The sequence below is a fragment of the Amblyomma mixtum genome, chromosome 3, assembly GCF_055824585.1.
Source record: "Amblyomma mixtum isolate Tamu chromosome 3, ASM5582458v1, whole genome shotgun sequence".
NCBI lineage: Eukaryota > Metazoa > Arthropoda > Arachnida > Ixodida > Ixodidae > Amblyomma > Amblyomma mixtum.
In genome coordinates, this window is record NC_143014.1 from 394,598,525 (window position 1) to 394,617,733 (window position 19,209).

The 19,209-nt window shown below is 44.4% G+C and overlaps 1 protein-coding gene across 1 annotated transcript in view; it reads right to left on the reverse strand.

The window, feature by feature from the left end:
• Positions 1-2,160: 2,160 nt before the first annotated feature.
• LOC149357238 (uncharacterized) overlaps positions 2,161-19,209 on the reverse strand; it is a 60,833-nt gene continuing 43,784 nt past the window's right edge. The window contains exons 5-6 of the mRNA XM_089576546.1: positions 6,617-6,713; positions 2,161-4,232 (exon numbers count right to left, since the gene is read on the reverse strand). Coding sequence (XP_089432672.1) covers positions 4,081-4,232; positions 6,617-6,713 — 249 coding nt within the window. The 3' untranslated portion in view covers positions 2,161-4,080. The remainder of the gene's footprint in view (positions 4,233-6,616; positions 6,714-19,209) is intronic.

Consider the following 19,209-nt stretch of genomic DNA (forward strand, 5'->3'; position numbering starts at 1 on the left):
ATAGAAAATTAAATTCATCCTTCTGCTGTTATTTTCTGAGTGATCTACTTTTTTGACTGCCATATCGACTTTTCCCGAACATATTTGCGTACTGCTATTTATACTAGCAGTCTCGCATTCGTTGATTTTGAGAACGGCTATCCTTGATTCTAGTGACTCTAACCTTACCCTGAAATCACCCATTTATATTTTAAAGCTTGCTTTGTCTTTCCATTATGTTACTTAGCCTACTAAGAATTCTTGCCTGACCCTTTTGCAACCTTTGAAGGATAATAGCCAATTCAGGGCCGGGATTTTGTTCAATGTCACCCGACAGCAGCAACAGTTTGGCGAACAACCCCTTCCCTGACAAAACTACATATCGCATATCCTTCGTGGGAACGGCAGATCTGGCGAATTTGGGCATTTTGCAAGCAGGTGTGGGAAAGGTCGTTGAAGCATCAGCTGCTCGACACAGTGAATTGGCCTCCTCAAGGGAATCTAAGCAGCAGTATTAGAAATGATTCTTTCTGGAGAGTCTCCACTACGTAAATGGACAGCTCGAAATGAATGGGCCATAACATGAACTACAAGCTCAATAGCAACTTACTAAAATATTATGTTTAATGAATAAACATGGCAACTGGCAAAAACAGCCTGAAATTAAACAAACACATTCACAATTAACAACATGCAGTGTATTGCCCTTTCCGCAAAATGCAGTTTCCCTCCGCATTCTGTTTCCTTGTGTCTGTTTCATGTTGGCAGTCTAAATAGTAATCAAAACGTCAATCAGTGCATTGTACCAACTACAATGCTAAAGTGACAAACGTCATGTAGCTGGCGTCTTGAATTCGCTCTTGCCACTGAAGCCAGTTTTGCCCACTGACATATGCAAATAATTTAACACAGCCAAAAGGCTACAGTAATAGACTCTAGGTGCCTTCACCACAATAGAGGTCAGCTCACATAAAGATTCTTTGATAACTTTTCTGATCTGGCTGAATGCACTGGAATATTTCTAGGGAAAACTGCTCACTACAAGTAAAGGAACAGCTCTTATGGTGCCAGCTCCACATGAAGTACCCAGCACAGAAAAGGAGATCAAGGTAAAACTACAGTGCATGCAACAAAATGACACACAGCTCCTCAGGGGTTGAAAGCATCTCCCATTGCTGCCAACTCCACAAGTTCCTTGAAAGCAAGCTTTCCGAGTTTCCAAGCCAGTCGGTGGAGCAGTTTATGACCAGCCTCTGAATTCATAAAAAAATACATCTGACAATGGCTTGTACTAAAGCCAACTAAGAACATGATTCCCAATCCCACACTTCCTTAGGCATGCCCTACATTGCTGCCATGTCAAGTACAAAAGTCTATTTGTGCAGAGAGTAACTAAATTACATACAATACCTAACTTGCAAGAGTGATTCAGCACCTGAAAGAAGCTGAAAACTGAGTGAGTGAAGGTTTTTGGAAATAACCTTTCTGGGAGAGATTACAGACAACACAACCACTGAGGAAACAGCACTAGAAGGAACATAAGCAAAGTAATGCATGCTAGTCCTGAAGCAAATCTAAGATCAGGGTTTTTGGCTACCTAGACACATACGGTAGATTGCTCTAAACTTCGCAAGGAAAACGAAACTGTGAGGGTGAACTCTGCAGACAAATCTAGCTTGGCAACAACCAGCACACATATTTCTCATCTGCAGGAGAATTCTACAGGCAGGTCAAAGAAACACCAATGGAAGCCTTCACCTGTGTTGCTACTGCAAATCTAGTTATGGAACACATTGAGGAACAAGCTCTCAGATCACTCCAGCGACAACCAAATGCTTTCCTTAGGCATGTCGAGGACCGTTTCTCAATCATCAAGAGATCCCAAATTCAAAATTTCCTCCCTCATTTAAATTCCATTGCAGCGATTATTCAGTTCACACTAAAAGTGGAAAAAAGGAAACTTCCGTTCAGTTTTGGATGTCCTCGTAACCCAAAAACACAGCTCCCTTTAGTTCTTCATCTATTGCAAACCAACCCATTCAGGTCTATATCTGCACTTCACTTCAAATTATTCAATAATCTACAAGACATCATTTGTGAAGACATGATTACGAATAGTTGAAACACAATGCAGTACAGTACCCAAAAAACAAAAACCTGTCATTCAAGAACCTCACCATAAACAGGTACCCAAGAATTTTATTCAGATAACCATTCACCTCCAAAAACCCAACATGTGCCAAGAAATCAACCAATACCAATTAACCCCACCACAAAATATGCCACTCTTCCTTATGTCTGAAGGTTCCAGCGAAACTATCACCGGTATCCTGAAAAAGGTGGCCTCCGAGTAGCGCACATGCCTACGAACATGGTGGCGGTTTCCCCACCTGCTCCGAAAGACTGGCCATGGAGAGAGCTCAAGCACTGCTTACAAGATTCTTTGCGCTGACTGCGACACAAGTTATGTAGGCAAAAAAAAAAACTAAATAAAGAATTCGACAACACAAAACTAAAGTATGCAACTTTGCAAGAGAATGCAGCCCAATAGCCGGACATTCCGAATATACCGACCCTAGAATAAACTTTCAAGAAACCATAGCTCTCGGAACCAAAACAATTAAATGAAAAAGGCTCTTATTCGAACCTACGCATATTCAAACTACCCAAAACAATATCAACCGCACAAAGGGCAACCTATCCTTCTGTGGAAGTGCTGACTTTTGCTCTGCAGCTCAGAGAAAAAGAAAATACACTGGCAGCTATCCCCACACTGACTGGCACTGTTACAGCCGTAGACCATAGCAGAGCCTGTGTCAAAATGTCCTCGCCCCCTCCCACACCCATCACAACACCGCAGTACTTATTTTCTGCCTGCCATGTACTTAATGACATAAGGCCACAGCCAGAAGAAGGAGCCAAGCTGGCGCCAAAACGTCAGCATTTTGAAATAAAAAAGTTTCGGTTGGAGATGTGTCACAGTTTACCACAAGTTATCAAACCCAACCAGACAGGCAACTCTATCAAAACATTTAGTTTTACGGTGTTGAACAACAATGAATTCACAACAGTCAACAACCAATGCCACTATATGCATCGGAATACTTTCATGCTCAAGCACCCCCTCAGTGCCTAACAGCATCACTTCCTCAGGTAGCTGACAAGGAGAAATCCTAACCAGTGTCACATGCCTTGCATGTAGTGCATGTTACCAAGTGAACACAGGTGTCTTCTGAAAAACGGCGCTCGCCACAATGAGAGCATGCATACATAATGAGTTGTACTTGGTCAGGCTCAATTACACACCGATTACCCACAGGCCATCAGCATTGTTCCTCCCTGTAAAGCACGCCAATGCTATCAATCTACACTTCAGCCAATCAGCGAATGCTACCATACAATTTCTCCATTGGGCCACACAAAAAACACAGACATAGTGTCAGAGAAGGCACTGCATTGCTTGGTGAAAAGCCTGCGGCAATCATTACACAGTGTGCACCTTTGATGGTTGAATCTAAGCAAGCCATGCTGCAGATTAAAACGGCTGCACTCATCATGTGCTGCTATATGACGTTGCCCAACACGCAGAAACCCACTGCAGTAGCCCAGCTGGTCAAGGTATTGTCCTTGTGATCTGTGCAGTTGGTGTGATTCCTGGTTGTGGTGGCCACAATTCAATGGAGACCGAATGAAGAATTTATTGCCCATGTGCTGCACACTGACGGTGCTTGTTTAAGAGCCCTAGACAATTGCAATCATTCTAAAGCCCTCTAGTGTGGCATCTGTGATAGCCCACCTACAGCTGTGGGAAGTTAAGCACCACATACCAAATCATACACTTGCATCGTATAATGTCAACCCATGTTAAAGAAGCCCAAGTAACAAAAATTATTCCAGCTTTCTCCACTACAGTGCACCACAGAGCTGATATGCACTTCAGTACAGCCAAACAACAACACACAGGAACTAGCACCAAAAGCCGAAAAATCTTCAGGGACTCTTGCTCACACAATCCAGATCTTCAGTTTGCTCCACCACAGAGGAGCACATCATTGCTGCTGACTGCGATGAATTGTGCTGACCAGGCCACTAGAGCCATCTTCATGTGGGCTTGCACAGGTGGTGCCTTGCTGACTGGCTCAAAGTGGATTCACAGGGATGGTGTAGCTGATGGCAGCATACTCGCCTGGCACTGCCACCGCTGCCACTCTCCATGGGCTTGTCAACGATGCTGGGGAGCTGGCTGATGTAGCCTGCATTACATAGAAGCAAACAGAAAAGAGCCCATGAAAAAAATACAGTCATAAGAAACACTGCAAAGAACTGGTAATTCAGGATCTCTATAACGTCCCCCCCCTCCCCCCCCCCCCAAAAAAAAAAAAATATTAGGGCTTGGAGCCCTGAACTTGACCACTGCAGGTGCCGCATTCTTTCGGGTAACCTCCGTTAAGTTAATAAGTTAAGAATCATATACTTGATCTTTCTCCTTTCATTCCATACATGCTTACAGATTATTATCCAGGCATCAAGATGACTGTCCCAATAGCACTTTTGAAAGTTTGTGTTACTCAGCCCCCAACTATCTAGTGTCAGAACATTACACACCAATTTCACCATTCCATTACTTATGAAAGAAGCAAACACGGTAATCAAATACTTCTGTGAATGCTCTCTGGTGTAAGTACTATGAATTACCACCTCTCCGTTTCCATTGGCACATGCACCATATGTTGGCGGCTCGTTGACAATTTTCATTTGTATGAGCAGTATTATTGCTATTAGATGAGGCTATACGACCACCACCAAAGGCAACAGTTGCTGCACAGCTGAGCAACTGAGAGAAGTATTTCTTTTACGATGCTGCCTCCAAAGTGTGCGGTTGATACTACAATATCACAGTGAGGCTCCATTCTTATCCTCATATGAGCCTTTTTTGAAAATCTTTTTCTTGGCTTTCTTGAAAAACAAGAAGCACGTAAAAACCTTACCGCAAAACGGTTGGGGACAGAGCGCGACTTTCTGCAGTAGTGGTTTGCGCCTCGTCCTGGCCATTATCCACGTATTGGTTAACCCACGAGTTTGGAAAAATATGATTTTGTAAAAACAGGTCGGCTTACAGACGAGTAACTACATTAATAATGCAAAAGTGCAAGCATTCATAAATGAGACGTGGAAACTATATGCATATCTGGAATTAAGATGCCATTCTAGATACAGTCGCAAGTCCATTTCGAGGAGCTGCAGATACCAGCGTTCTCCAGAAGTCGCAGGGACTGTGTTGGGCTGCATCTCGTGAACAAGTCGGCAGCAGCCAGAACCACATTACCATGCGCAATGCGCTCCCGCACATGCGCCCCACTTTGTGGCCTGCATTTCTTTTCAGGTTTTTGCCACAATGACAAAAGCCAATGACCTCCACACAAAAAAAAATGAGATAAAAAAGAGGACATTAACTAGCAGTCAGGTACCTGATGACCAATCAAAACAGAAAACTTTTTATCTGTTGACCACACCGAGAAATGCAATAACACCATGTTTTAACGAGGACTTTTTCTTAAAAAGCGTCTGAGAAAAGTAAGCACAGTACAACAGTGCAAGTGCACAGACTTCATAACATGGCTCAGTGAGAATGCTACATGTGTACGCTTATACATGTGACTATTATACATTCAGAATATTGGCAGCAGGGCTGTTGATTCATCTTAAACCTGAAAGCCATCAACTTCAAGTTGCAGCAAAGAGAAGCCAATAAAAGACACAAGCCACTATCGCTTTTCTGTTTCTCTTCTGCATTTTTTGGGCTAACTACAATTTGGCCTTTTCTAAGTTTCTCATGCCTATCGGTGCCTCACTTAATTTCTCTGATCACACAAATCTCTAGAGGATCACTGATTCTAGGTGTGTGCCATCAGAGTTCAAAAGTGCAGCGTGTGCCACTGGCTACCTGTTTTGACTACTGGACGTGGGGGCAGGCAAGTCCAACTTTCATCTCCGCAAGTGTGGTCTTTACTGACTGGCCTGTAATGCAGTCACACCCTTTTATTGTGGCTGATGTGTCCTGGAGACTTTTCTACCTGACAGTACTTCATGCCTGCTAAGAACTGGCACACGACCTTATGTTCCGAAGGCAGCAAAAATAACAAAACAAGAAGGAAGAAGACGCAGTGCGATGCTGCAGAATCTTGTCTTTGAATATGCCATTTTCGATGCCTTGTTAAAGCGAGGCCACCCCAAGGCTGGCATAATCTGACGATATTGAATCTGATGTTTTCTGCATTTTTTGCCCTTTGTCACTGACAGAAGTGATGCCACACACCAAGTTTGCACTTCTTCATTGTCTCAAGCACAGTGATAAGAAGGGGGGTGGGGGCACAAGGCAGATTCAGCCTGCGACAAAGGCTGGGAAACACATATGCAATTGAATTGGTATGTTGTAGGGAGTATGCGCCAATGTTGCAGTGGCTGCCATATTGTGGTGCGTGGAGCATGGCAAAAGGCTGCTATCTGGTCGGTTTATCACCACCTGCTCCAGCCTGCATTGCGGAAACTACACACTGTACCACAAAATGGCGCCCGTGACGTCACGTGAATACCTCCTATGCGAGCCAAACTAGCCCAATTCGATGAAGCCACTCACCACTGGTAATGGCCGCCTTTACTTTCCGCAAATCCACCTTCATCTTCTCGGGGTCAACCAGAACATGGGTCACCTTGATTCTCAGGTATTCACCTGCCTGCAAGGAGACACACAGCATGCCCTTCTCACTCACCACGCTGTCCCATGATGCAAGTGATCTCAGCAAACAGAAGAACCATGCTGCTTCCTTCATGTGCGTGTCAGACAATGGGAGCTACACAGCATGCTTACCTCAGAGCTCTCGATAGCTGCTCTATTAAAACTACTTCCAGCTTCAGAAACGCAGTGCTGGTTATAAAATGCACCTCGTAAGTGTCCCTAGAACTTGGTTATCACACAAGGAAACTATTTGCCAGTCTAATGACACCTTATTTCACACCTGAAGCCCAGTCAGTCATGTGTAGGGCTAACTTAATACCACACAACTGTTGCTGTTATTAGACACCAGGTTTCACCTGAGAAGCTCCTCATGTAATAGTTGTAATTCATTCTTACCATTTTGGAACATTAATCTCCACACGCATGATGCTTTCCTGAATTTCCCACAGAACAGGCCATACGTGAAGCTTGAAACATGCACAAACAAAGGCACCCTTCAAGGCAGCGAATCCATAAACTACACTTTAGCTTATACCCGCTTGTTTGACAGAAGCACTCTCTCGGGCTTTAGCAGTTGCAAAGAAAGAGTGGTCATATTTACATGTATTTAGGGGCAGCAACAGGATGGACAGACACACTGTGGGCACTGTCACTGGCAGACAGAGCAGCTTTACAGAAAAATGAAGCTTCTCGTTTGCGTTTCTCTCACAAATAATGCACCAAAAGAAAAAAAAAGAAACACTGAGTCATTTGTACTTCAGTATAATGTATTTCCAGTGCTGCTAATGGTTAGCTTACAAGCAAGAGCCTGTTCCTTGAGGACAGCAGTCACTAATGCTAAGAAACACAAGTGGATGGGTTACTGAGTCTGCCGTGCAGGGGTACTCTGTCATATCACATAGAATCAAGTCTTTAGGTGTACAACTGTAAAGGGCCCTGCAAAATTTTTACAATGCCAATAATTGTGGTCCAGAAGGCTGCTCAGGCATTGAAAAGACCAGTGCAAAAAATCCTACAGCGATAAGCACATGCAAACAAAGGCTATATTCTACTATTAAAGTAAAAAACCAAAGCAGGCGAAAAGATCAGAACTATTTTACTCGCCAATAAGGCCACATTTCTAGCAGTCAGTACTGTGCCTTGCGCACACACACAGCGGAAGCTTGCATGCCAGGGCTGTCCTGCTGGAGCATCCTACAAGCCATGCCACAGCCATTCATCCTTTCAGTGATGTCATCATCCCAACCTTCAGTGTACAGACATAACAGACAGAGGAGCTGTGAAGACAACAAAATGCCCTAATTCTTGCTACTAATCCTTTGGGTACGAGTAGAGCTGACAAGCATTTTCTCCCTATCTTCCTAATTCTTTGCCCCTTCCATTTTCCTTCCCTCCCACTAGTCCGCTGTATTTCTTTTCATACCTTCTCATTAACTGTCGCTTCCACTGCACAACTCACCTTTACAAAAGAGCTTGAAGGAACAGCAAGGAATGGCACTCCTAACATTGTGTTTTTCTCATTCAGTTCTCATGTTGTATTTCGCTTTTGGTTTCCTCCACAAAAAAAGGGAATGAAACTCAGGGGAACTGCTGTTTGCTTCTATCTACTAAATGTAAAGGAATATAATGCAAGCTGCAGAGCCAACCAATCACCAAGGCAGCAGCCATTATGCTTCCTACCTCGTTTGTGTTGGCACAAGAGCCCAACATGAGAATTTCCGCAAGAGAGTGTGAAACATTGAATAATGATCATCTTAATGGCTGCCACACTGGCTCAGTGGTTATGGTGCTCACATGCTGGCCTAAAAGATGTGGGTTCGATCTCGGCTGCAGTGGTCACATTTCTATGAAGCGAAATGCTAGACACCCGTGTGCAATGCCAGTATATGTTAAAGAACACCAGGAGCCAAGTTACAGAAGAATCACAATCTCAAGACAATCACTAAACGGTCGCAAAGCCCCGCTCTTATTGGTCGGCATGGACTGGTAGACATACAGACCAATAGGAGTAGGGCTAACCCAGTAAAAAAAAGACAATGGGCCTAATAGAAAAACTTCCAGTTGAAACCAATAGGTCAAAAACTGTGTTTTCGCCACCCATTGGGCTTCGATCAATTGAGCCCAACTGCATGATGCTTCCAGTAAGAAATATTTGATCAGCCAATCGGGCCAAATAGTCTACCAACTGAACTCAATGGCACACCTATTTGACTCAAATGGTTTGAACTGGCCAGCAAAAAAATACATATAGTAATTTCATTTGGAACCAATTTGCTTTTCTTCTATGACTGCTTTGATACTTGTGCCAACATTTCTAGAAGGGAACTGAAATTATAATAACACGCTTTTATGAAAATCAAGCGGGACCAACAAGCACACAGCAACACTAGGCAAACACTATACCAACTTAAGTTCTAAACATACATCCACAGAACACACTTTTGCAGTCCCTTATTATACCCCAATCGTGAGACACTATTGCTAGGGCCAGTGGCAGTTGGCAATTAAGCAGTTATTTAAGAATGCTCGTGACAGTGTAAATGATGCAAACAATTCAGAAGATGAAGCTGCTATAATCTCTTTTACAAGAACCTAATTAGATTAGTGTTGTTTTACAGATCTCAGTGAAGGAAATCAGTGACTTGCATTTTTATTCTCCAACTGCATCAGCTAGTTCCAACCAACTGGAGCTTCCGATTGGTTTTCTGGGTTCCAACTGGGAGCTCCAATAAGATTCAAACGGTTCCAATTTGGCGATCCAACTGGGAGTGCCGAAACGAATTGGATCCTCAAGAACCAGTTGGGTAATCCAACTGGAAATGCAGAATCTATTGGAATGCCCAACTGCAACTCGCAAGACCAAATGGACTACCTAATCGGATTAATGAGCCCAATCGCTTGACCTATTGGGTGCAACTGGTTCCAGTTGAAACCAGATCGTGTACCCAATTGGACCCATTGTTATTTTTACTGAGAATGGATCCATTTGTGACAGCTTTTTGATTTGATCGTTCTGTAATTTGGCCTCAGGCAGTCGAAATTATCCACAGCCCTCCAATATGATGGCCTTAATAGCCCGAGTCACTTTGGTGCATTAAACCCCCATAAACCATAAAACAAATCATTAACATTTTAGCACTCTCTTTGGGTGTCAGGGCTTCTGCAATCCCACAGTACACAAAATAAAAATAGAAGCTATAAGTCCAGTTTACACCAAGGGTCCCTTCATGATTAAAGGTGTTTTGCAGGCATCTACAGAGAAAATGTTGACAGAAAATCTAGTAGCTTATTTTCTCATGGGTAACTAATAAGGTGTAGTATTCTAACAAATATTCTTACAGGCCATTAGGTAGTCTGCAACTATGAAGTTACTTTCAGGACCAGCACTGGGGCAAAGTTTTGTACTTGAGGTGCAAATAAAGCTACCACCTTTCAGAGACATAAAGACCTCAAAAAGACTACCACTGCATGCCAAACTCCACAGTCAGCACTTTTAAACTGAAAACCTTCACATACACTTATGTACCACCTCAGAATGGCTTCCAAACAGGTCCCAGTGGCAAACTATTCATTAGCCAAGCTACCAGAGTTAACCTTGAAGCCATGCATTCTTTTTAAACCGAGTACAAATGGACAGAGTTATTTGATGTTTTCTGTTAGTTCAAGGATGCTATAAACACCTGAACAACACAGCAGCTGCAGGAGCTCCTGTAATGAGAGTGTGTTGCTCAACGCCACTATTTGTAGTAAAACAGATAACTGCACATGTTATCATTACATCTCGGCCAACATGACTCAGATGAGGAAAACAATGCCAAGAAAACACGATAACCTCTAGATGAGACAGACAAAACATTTCCATCTGTGACATAAAGTGGATGTGTGGGCTTTTTTGAAATATCTATAAAACAAACTGCTGATATTTACTATGGTCCATGTTGACTGTGCATTTCAGTTGTGTATAGAAATGCATATATAGTGAAAGTTGACAATTTTTTAATGACATTTATGTTCTCAGTTTGATTAATACACTTAACCTATATAGGCCACACAGTTATGGTTTATAGGGGTTTAACATCCAAAGCGACTCAGCCTATCAGAAACGACATAGTGAAAGGCTCAGGAAATTTTGACCAGCTAGGGTTCTTGAATATGCACTGTCATCGCAAAGTACACGGGACTCTAGAATTTCGCCTCCATCAAAATTCGACCACCACGACTTGGATCAAACCCGCGTCTTTTGGGTCAGCAGCCAAGTGTCATTACCACTGAGCCGTCGCGGCAAATATATACCACAAGTGTCGTAAAACATTTTCTTTTCTGTTTTGTTTTGCTTTGTCGGATTCTTTCTGTATCTTGTTTATATATTACATCCCTCCCTCCTGCAATTACACCTTCGGGGCTGTTGTAGGTACCTCGAATAAGTGAATAAATGGGCAATGGAGCTCCGCCTCACAAGCTGAGGGACACAGCTCCCTGCATACAAAGCCATGCAGAGTCCATTCCTCTTGCAGTGGTGCCATCACCACTTGCAGACAACGCAAATTCGTCACAGGAACTGCAGGCCCTGCTTAAGCGTTACACCTGGCGACGCTTTTTTTGAGCAGCCATTCAGAAGCAACTACTCGTCCTTGCTTTTCCTGCACTTTTCCCAATACATAAAAAGTTGATCTGTGTCCTTGGTTCCCTTTTCTTCTCGTTGGTATTTTACAAAGTTTTGGTTTCTTGTGCAATTTCAACCATTTGTATGTTTTTTTTATGGCTACTGCTTTTTCTTTTGATGTGTATTGGGCACATGCGATGCATTCTTGCTACTAATTTAATTTTTGTTGCTCGCGGTGATGTATGTCTTTTAGTACGTTTTGCCCTGTATATTTATAATTGTGTTTAATTTTTGCATTGTATCACGCGTTGTTTTTAATTTATTCTTACTACTTGCTTAATCCATTGTTTTTGCCCCCCTTACTCAATGCCCTTCTGGGCCCTGTAAGGTATTTTGAATAAATAAATAAATAAATAAAAAAGCGACACACGGTGACTTTAAGGTTCTATTGTATAAGCACATCATAACAAGTCCACCAAACAAGTGTATATCAAACTGCAGAGTGAACTTGCCCTGTGATATAAATTCAGAGAGACAAGAATTTATATCTGCATCCGCAGTGCATCCAATTTTCTTGTATTTAGTACCTATAGATGTGCAGAAAGACGATCAGTAGTGGTAACTCTTGAATATCTTTTAGAATGGTGTAGGTTCAAATAGCACACACAGACTAGAACGGACAGTGAGGAACACGAACACAGTGCAGTCTTGCTCACTGTCCGTCCTGATCTGTGTCCACTGTTTGAACCCACACAACGGAATGACAACTTGCCCAACAAAAGACTTCTCACCTTTCAAAACTAATTAGGCCTGACGTATTCAAGCTTGTGCATCCACTCCATGGAAAAAGATAAAATTATAAAATTTTACCACCAAGTGTGGGTTGGCCCAAGACACATTTCCCAAGCATTCCACCCATGAAGAAACAAGCACCATGATGCAGGAACCTTGTGAACATTACAAAATCGGTAGGTGCCCTGGAGGGACTGGCAACAAAGCCAGTGCCTCCTGAATGCGAGGTAGATACTCTGACTACTAAACCATCGTTTCAACACTCCCGTGGCCCCGGTGTCCATCCTGTTCTTCCGATGGGTACAATTTATGGCCCAGACTGGCACTAGGTTTTCCTTGGTGCACAGCTTTGGAAGGTAGCCTGTGTCTTCAAATCCTGTGACTTTGAGTGACCCTCATGCGAGCATCATGCCTCACGGATGTTTTGTTAATGGCTCGTTGTCTGCTTCTCAAAATATGCTATTAGGCCACCGGTTGGGCACGACAGTCAGAGGAAACTCGTGAAAAAAATTGCGCTCTACCAGACTATTTTACGACTACTGCAAGCTTCTCGTGCCATGGTGGTCCCCTGCAGTGTTAGTGGTGGCAGTGGCCATTAGGTAACTGCCACTGCTACCAATTTTTTTTTTTCGTGAAAATATTTGCACTTTTCAGGCACAGGCATGTAAATACTTAAGCTGTGTATTGTTAGAACAAAACATATGGCTCTAGGCTTGTTCACAAAATTAACCTTTTTCACAAAGTTTTTAATTTGCTGATACTACAACATATATAGAGCACTGGTGATGCCAGTTGCATCACAGCCGCATTGACACGAATGCGACTTGTCTCAATTTTCTGGTCTGTTGCACAAGAGAAATGCACCAGGACAGAATATGTATCGCATAAATCTGCCAGACGGGGGTAGGTCTAGAAAGGCAAGCAGAGCTCAGCAGTGAACAGAAAAAGGTGAAGCATAGCCAGTTGAATTGTGGAAAGGCACCCCTCCCTGCCACCTGCTCTGAATACACCACCTCCCAGCTGCTGATCACAAAAGCAGCCCAGCAGAAGGGGGGCGCATCTTGCCCCTCCACGGCCTGCACTGGGCATGGCGCCACCAGGCTTGATGTGGTGCATGTAAACGATGGTGCAACAGCTGAACAGGACAAACGAGGAAATGCAGTTGGGCCCAGTCAAATTTGTGTAAATGTGGCTTATCTAGCGCAGCAAAATCCCTCAGAAAACTCTAATAGTAACACAGAAACCATTACTTTGTAAAGGCAGTTGCTTTCTGCCAATGTTTCATGAAATTTTGCACGTTCTTTGTTGGAATGCTTTCTTGCCACGTTGAATTTCTGCGGTAGTGAATTTGAGGTCCCCTGATAGTAAAATCCTCTGACCACTACACGATAAAATTCGCCTGTGAATGGACATTTCTGTCTGAGCAACAGTATATTCATCACTTTAAACAAAAAATTGCATGGCACTACATGGTTGCCAGTTATTAGCCCTCTGGTTGCACCCTAATAGTAATTTTCGTGGCATCTAGGTTTTTTTACGAGGCTGACAAGAAGACATTTCTCTGTCTTCTTTCATATATATTTGAGCTCAAGCTGGCCCCAGTGTGGCCAGCGTGCAACGAACAGCGGTGACACATGATGGAAACACCAAATTAGAGGAAGGAAACGCACATCTGCGCACAACCCCTGCACCAAAAAGCGGACTCAGAAAATGCATTCTTGAAGCAGCAAATACAGCAAAGCATTGGGTCTGATTAGGCTTGAGAAAAGGTGAGCGACACAGCAGAAGGCTCTAAACAAGCTTGAATCGCATTTGTTACAAAACCTTTTAGAATTGGTTAAAGCTTAGATCAGGCCTCTCCTTTTCCAAAATATAAAAAGCAATGATCAAAACAAATGAAACAATTTGCTCTCAATTGCTTCTTTCAAAACCCAAAAGCTTACTGCTTCCTTTAGAGAAATGCTTCATTTGCTGCATGTAAAGGCACTGAAGCACTGGCTGGCAGACATCCCAATGACACCAGGTTTCATGCCAGGTGCTATGGATGCAGTAGAATCAATAACAAAAGATTGGCCCTGCAAAAGAAAGAATGCTGTCTTTTATTCATTGAAATTGCCTTGAAAAGAAATTGCAAATTGATGAATCAAAAGATATAGTAACTGGCTTCATGGATTGCAGGATTGAAAGGAAATCTCATATGGAGTGCCAGAGCCCCTGATATGGCAGTTTCAATGCATCAAGAAGTTGGATTCATCCAGTAGCTTTTGTAGTGGCCCACAAAGCATCGGGGACCGCGGCTCAGTGGTGGCAAAGGGAGGCGGTTACCCCCCCCCATTTCTCCAGAGGGGACAGCACTGCACCCTGACCTCTCCATCTACAACTGCTTGCAATCTGATGACATTTTTGACAAATGCTTGAATTCTAGAATGTTATGAATGTAAAGCATAAAGGGGTTGAGCAAGCTAGCTTTGTAGCCAGTTGTAAAGCATTTTCAAGTAACTTATTCAGGTCACAACAAAAGTAACTGGCTGTCTGAGCCTTGCTCACCAGCAACATTCTCGAATTCTCAGACACGCACAAACCTTTTAATCCAGTCGATCACTCCTTGTGTGTACAGTCAGGCCGGAATGAAGCACGAACACGCATATGCCATACTTTTGTACTTCGCAGTGAGATATTCCTTTACAGAGGAAGATATGGGCTTGGTCAGCATATGTAATGTGAAGGCAAAATAATCACTGGTCCTTAATGGTGACGGAGTGGATTCAAAGAGAAGGCAAGTGTAGCAGGGAGCGGCAGAAATTTAGGTGGGCGCATGAGATTAAGAACTTTGCAGAGATACGTGGCCACAGCTGGCAAAAGAAAGCTTAATTGTAGAGACTATTGAAACCTGTTTCCCCCACTTCGTTTCGAAGTGACCGACCATCTTTATCATCGTGCATCAGGACAGCACCGGCTGGGAAAGGAGGAAATCTCCCTGATGGGGGAAGCAGAAGCAGCGACGGGAGCGCCACCTCAAAGGCTATGGAACTCCGGGGAGTCAATGAGAGCCTTTGCAAGATCCAACCAGCTTCACAAGTGGATGTAGCCACATGCCCTCCTCACCTTCTGCCACAGGCGCATGGAGATCGGTTGCGCCTAGATGCTGGACTTCTGGTTCCAGGCAGCAAAACTAGCACAGCAAACACGTGCTCTCATCAACTTCCCCAGCAAATGCTTGGGGATGGCTTTGCCCCAAGAATGCGATGCGCACAAGAAGACCCCGCCGCCTCTGTCAGCACGTAGAAACGTTCACCGCCGATACCCTCCAAGTCGTGCCCCTGCCCCAGCCAGTAAGTCGGAAGCCCTTCTTACGTAGCCTTCTATTTCTGAGGAATGCCTCGTTTATGTTCTGGCAGCTAGCTAGCACGCTCTGTGTATTACTTACAAGTGTAATAAATAGCATATGAGTGTTCGCACTCTGTCGTACCTCCCGTGGTTCCCTCGAGCACGAACGCCTCTGTAGTTAGTGAGCGTCAATGCTGCATCTGCGTCTGCATCTGCGCTCCGCACTGTGGAGTGGAAGTGCGGGGCGGAAGGCTGTACCCCAATATTTCCTCAATGTGTGGCAAGCTCTTGGGACGAGGGAGTTTATTTCATGCAATGCCCACCAGGACTGCGTTAGGCCTGACCGAAATTCGGAGTTACTAGCAAGGCATTAGTAATATGCTTTCTCACAGCGAGATGAGTGGAATAGCAGCATGAGGAAATTGCCGTGCATGTTACGCTTTGGATGAGCACTTTGCCAATATACATTTGGAAGGTGAACGTACAAGGTCTGCACATAGAGACCGAGCTGTCCACTGAGAACAGCAAGCCAGAAGCGAGTGATTGTGGAAGCCTTTTTAAGGGTGGCCCGTTTTTTCTTGTATATAAATGTAAATATTCTCCGTTCTGTATATTTGGCTCTGGGAGCCGGGTCCCATAACCTGCTGGCTTGTATTGCAATCAGAATTGCAGGAAAAGCAGTGGGGTGCTCCGACACTGCGGGAAGCGGTGGGTGTCTTTCGCTCGGAAGTTGCGGGCATGACAGCGAGCGAGTAGGGTCACCATGGGAGAAACGTATCTCCTCGTAGCTATTGTCATTGGCCCTTTACTGGCACAGGCAAGTGTCACAGCGAGTAGGCCAAAGGCTCTTTGGGAGCTGCCTGTTGCTTTCGAGAAGACACAGTTGTACTGCAGTGCAGGCATGCACAAATCTGTTTGCTTGTTTTATATTAACCTCGCTAGAGCCAAGAAACCTCATTCAACTACAGAAAGCTGACTTTGTTCAAAAGGTATTTTATTTTTGGCTGCGGATCGAATTGATAATTTTGCAGAACTAGAGACGCTAATGCAGTTCAAGTGAGCTTAGCATCACCATGTCGGAAAGTGAACTGCGGATGCGCTTCGACCGAAGACAGCCAGCTACGTTCAAATAAGCCAAGCATTTGGGCGGCGCCGGATAAAATTGTTTGGCACTCGCACTGCTCCACATTTTACCAAATGGTCAGTTTGTGTGGTCTCCATGGCCTTTGATTCAAACTTTTGGAGATCGTGGGAGCCATATGCAGAGTTCAAGAGAAGCTGCCCTGACCTGCTGTCCTTTGTCTGCATCCCTACCTGCTGCCCTGCAGCTGTGAGTCATCGTAAGCTGCGGAGTCTCGGGCAAGCAGTTTGCAGTGACTACGAGAGGGGAGGCAATCCCCCAGCCTTCCAACAAAGGTGGGTCTGCATGAACAACACCCTCCCGGCATACTTATTTTGAGTGCCTGCCGCTGGACAAGGAGGGGTACCAGGTGACCTTGCTGCTCATCGAATGACGCTGGCAACCCACCTGTATGAGCGGTCCTGCAGTCGTTACTGCAGCACTCATGGACACATCGATGGCCTCCATGGATGAGTTCAACCCTAGGCCAACATTTAAGGAAGGAGGACAGTGCCAGCTGGGCAAGGAGGAAATCTTCCACATGAGGGAAGCGGAAGCAGCAACGGAAGCGCCACCTCGAAGGCTACGTGGAACTCGACGGAGCTGGTGAGAGCCTTTTCGGGATCCGGCCAGCGTCACGAGCGGTAGCAGCCGTACACTCTTGTCACCTTCCGCAGCAGGCACATGGAGATCTGTTGAGCTCTGACGCTGGACTTACGGTTCCAGGCAGCAAAACTAGCGCAGCAAACGCGCTCTCGTCACCTTCCCCAGCAAATGCTTGGGGATAGCTTTGCCCTATGAATGCGGCGCGCACGGAAAAACCCGGCCGCCTTTGTTGGCGCGCACAAATCTTCGCCGCCGATACCCCCAAAGTCGCGCCAGTGCTCCAGACGGTAAGTCCGAAGTCGCGCCAATGCCCCAGCCGGTAAGTCCGAAGCCCTTCTTACGTAGCCTTCTATTTACGCGGAATGCATCGTTGATGTACTGTAGCTAGCTGGCCTGCTCTGTGTATTATTTACAAGTGTAATAAATAGCCTATGAGTGTTCACGCTTTGTCATCCTTCCCTTGGTTCCCTCGAGCCCAAACACCTCCGCAGTTAGCGAGCGGGAACGTTGCATCTGTGGAGTGGAAGTGTGGAGCAGAAGGCTGTCCCTCAATATTTCCACAAGAAATGGGAGAGGCCTTTGCCCTACATTGGGCACAGTCAGGGTGATGATGATTCCTTAACCCCTGGTTTATGAATATATACTTAGGTAGACTGGCATATACCCAGAAACATGCATCAGGTTAGTTGCATACTGCAGCTGAAAGTACACAGGTAAAATATTTTGTTTGTTCACAAGCGCTGACCATTTCAATTAAACTTTTGTATGCATAACAGCATTTGACTGGTACATAATTTTAAAAAATTCAGGGGGGCAGTTTGTTGACATAAAGTGCGGTGAGGCGAAAGTCTTAAGCGCGGTGTTGCTACTTGTGTCACTGATGCATTGCTAAGATGTTAGGCTTCACCTCTAAAAGTGAAATCCGACAGCGTCTTGCAGCGCTACCAGGGAGTCCATAGGATGCCATCGCCCATTCGGTTCTATGCCTTGCTCGTCGGTAAATTGGCTTTTGCGGAAAGGAAATGTACCTGTCTCGCATATCTGGGTGGACACCTAAACCTCGCCGTAATGGGAAGGGAGGAAGATGGGAGTGAATGAAGACACTGTATTCACTATATGCGCCTTTGTTCATTCTAAAACATCGAGCTGGCATGGTGGAATGGTTAGCATGCTCGTCTCGCACTCCGAAGACCGGGGTTCGATTCCCAAACTTGACCAATTTGCTACTCGGTTTTATTTCTTTATCTGGCCAGACTAGAAGGGTTAATTAGGCTAATTGGGTAATTAAGCAATTAACTAAACTCAGTCCTACTTCCTTGGAGGATCACTATACGATCCCTTTAATTGGTTGCATGGTTACTAGCCAAAGTACAATTGGCCCCGTTTGAAATTCGCGCACTGTGACGTCACGACCGTTTCGACCAATTGAAAAGCATTACATTTCTGTTGACAACTCCTGCTTACAACGATGAGGCATTAAAGGCTATCGCCTTAAAATATGATTAAAATTTTAAATTGTATGTGCAAGTATAACATGAAATAATTAAACAACAAAATGAACTTGAAGCCTTCCTTTCAATCAAAAAAGTTCAGGAGTTCCAGCAAAGCACCATCAGGCTTTGTAATGTGCAAGCTTGTTGTATTTAAGCAGCTTGAAACAAACGGTCATTTGGTGGAAGCCGTCATCTGTGATCAAGAGGCAAACACTGTCAGCCTGTGAAAAGTGCTCATCTATTCTATCCATGAGCCAGATCACAACACACCAACTGAACATTTATTTTATTTAATTATTAGTTACCTGCATCGCCCCGCAGGGCATTACAGCAGTGGGGGTACATACTTCACTATAGGTATAAAACAATTATTGCAGTGCATGGAAAAATGCATTATTAGATACATACAATGTTCGATGGCAAACTGTTCCAGTCCCGAACAGTTCTAACAAAAAAAGAACAACGCAAGACGTCATCCTTGCAAGAAAATTTCCTGACCTTCAAGCAGTGGCCCAGTCACTTTGAGATATAATGAGGTGCCTGGATATATTGT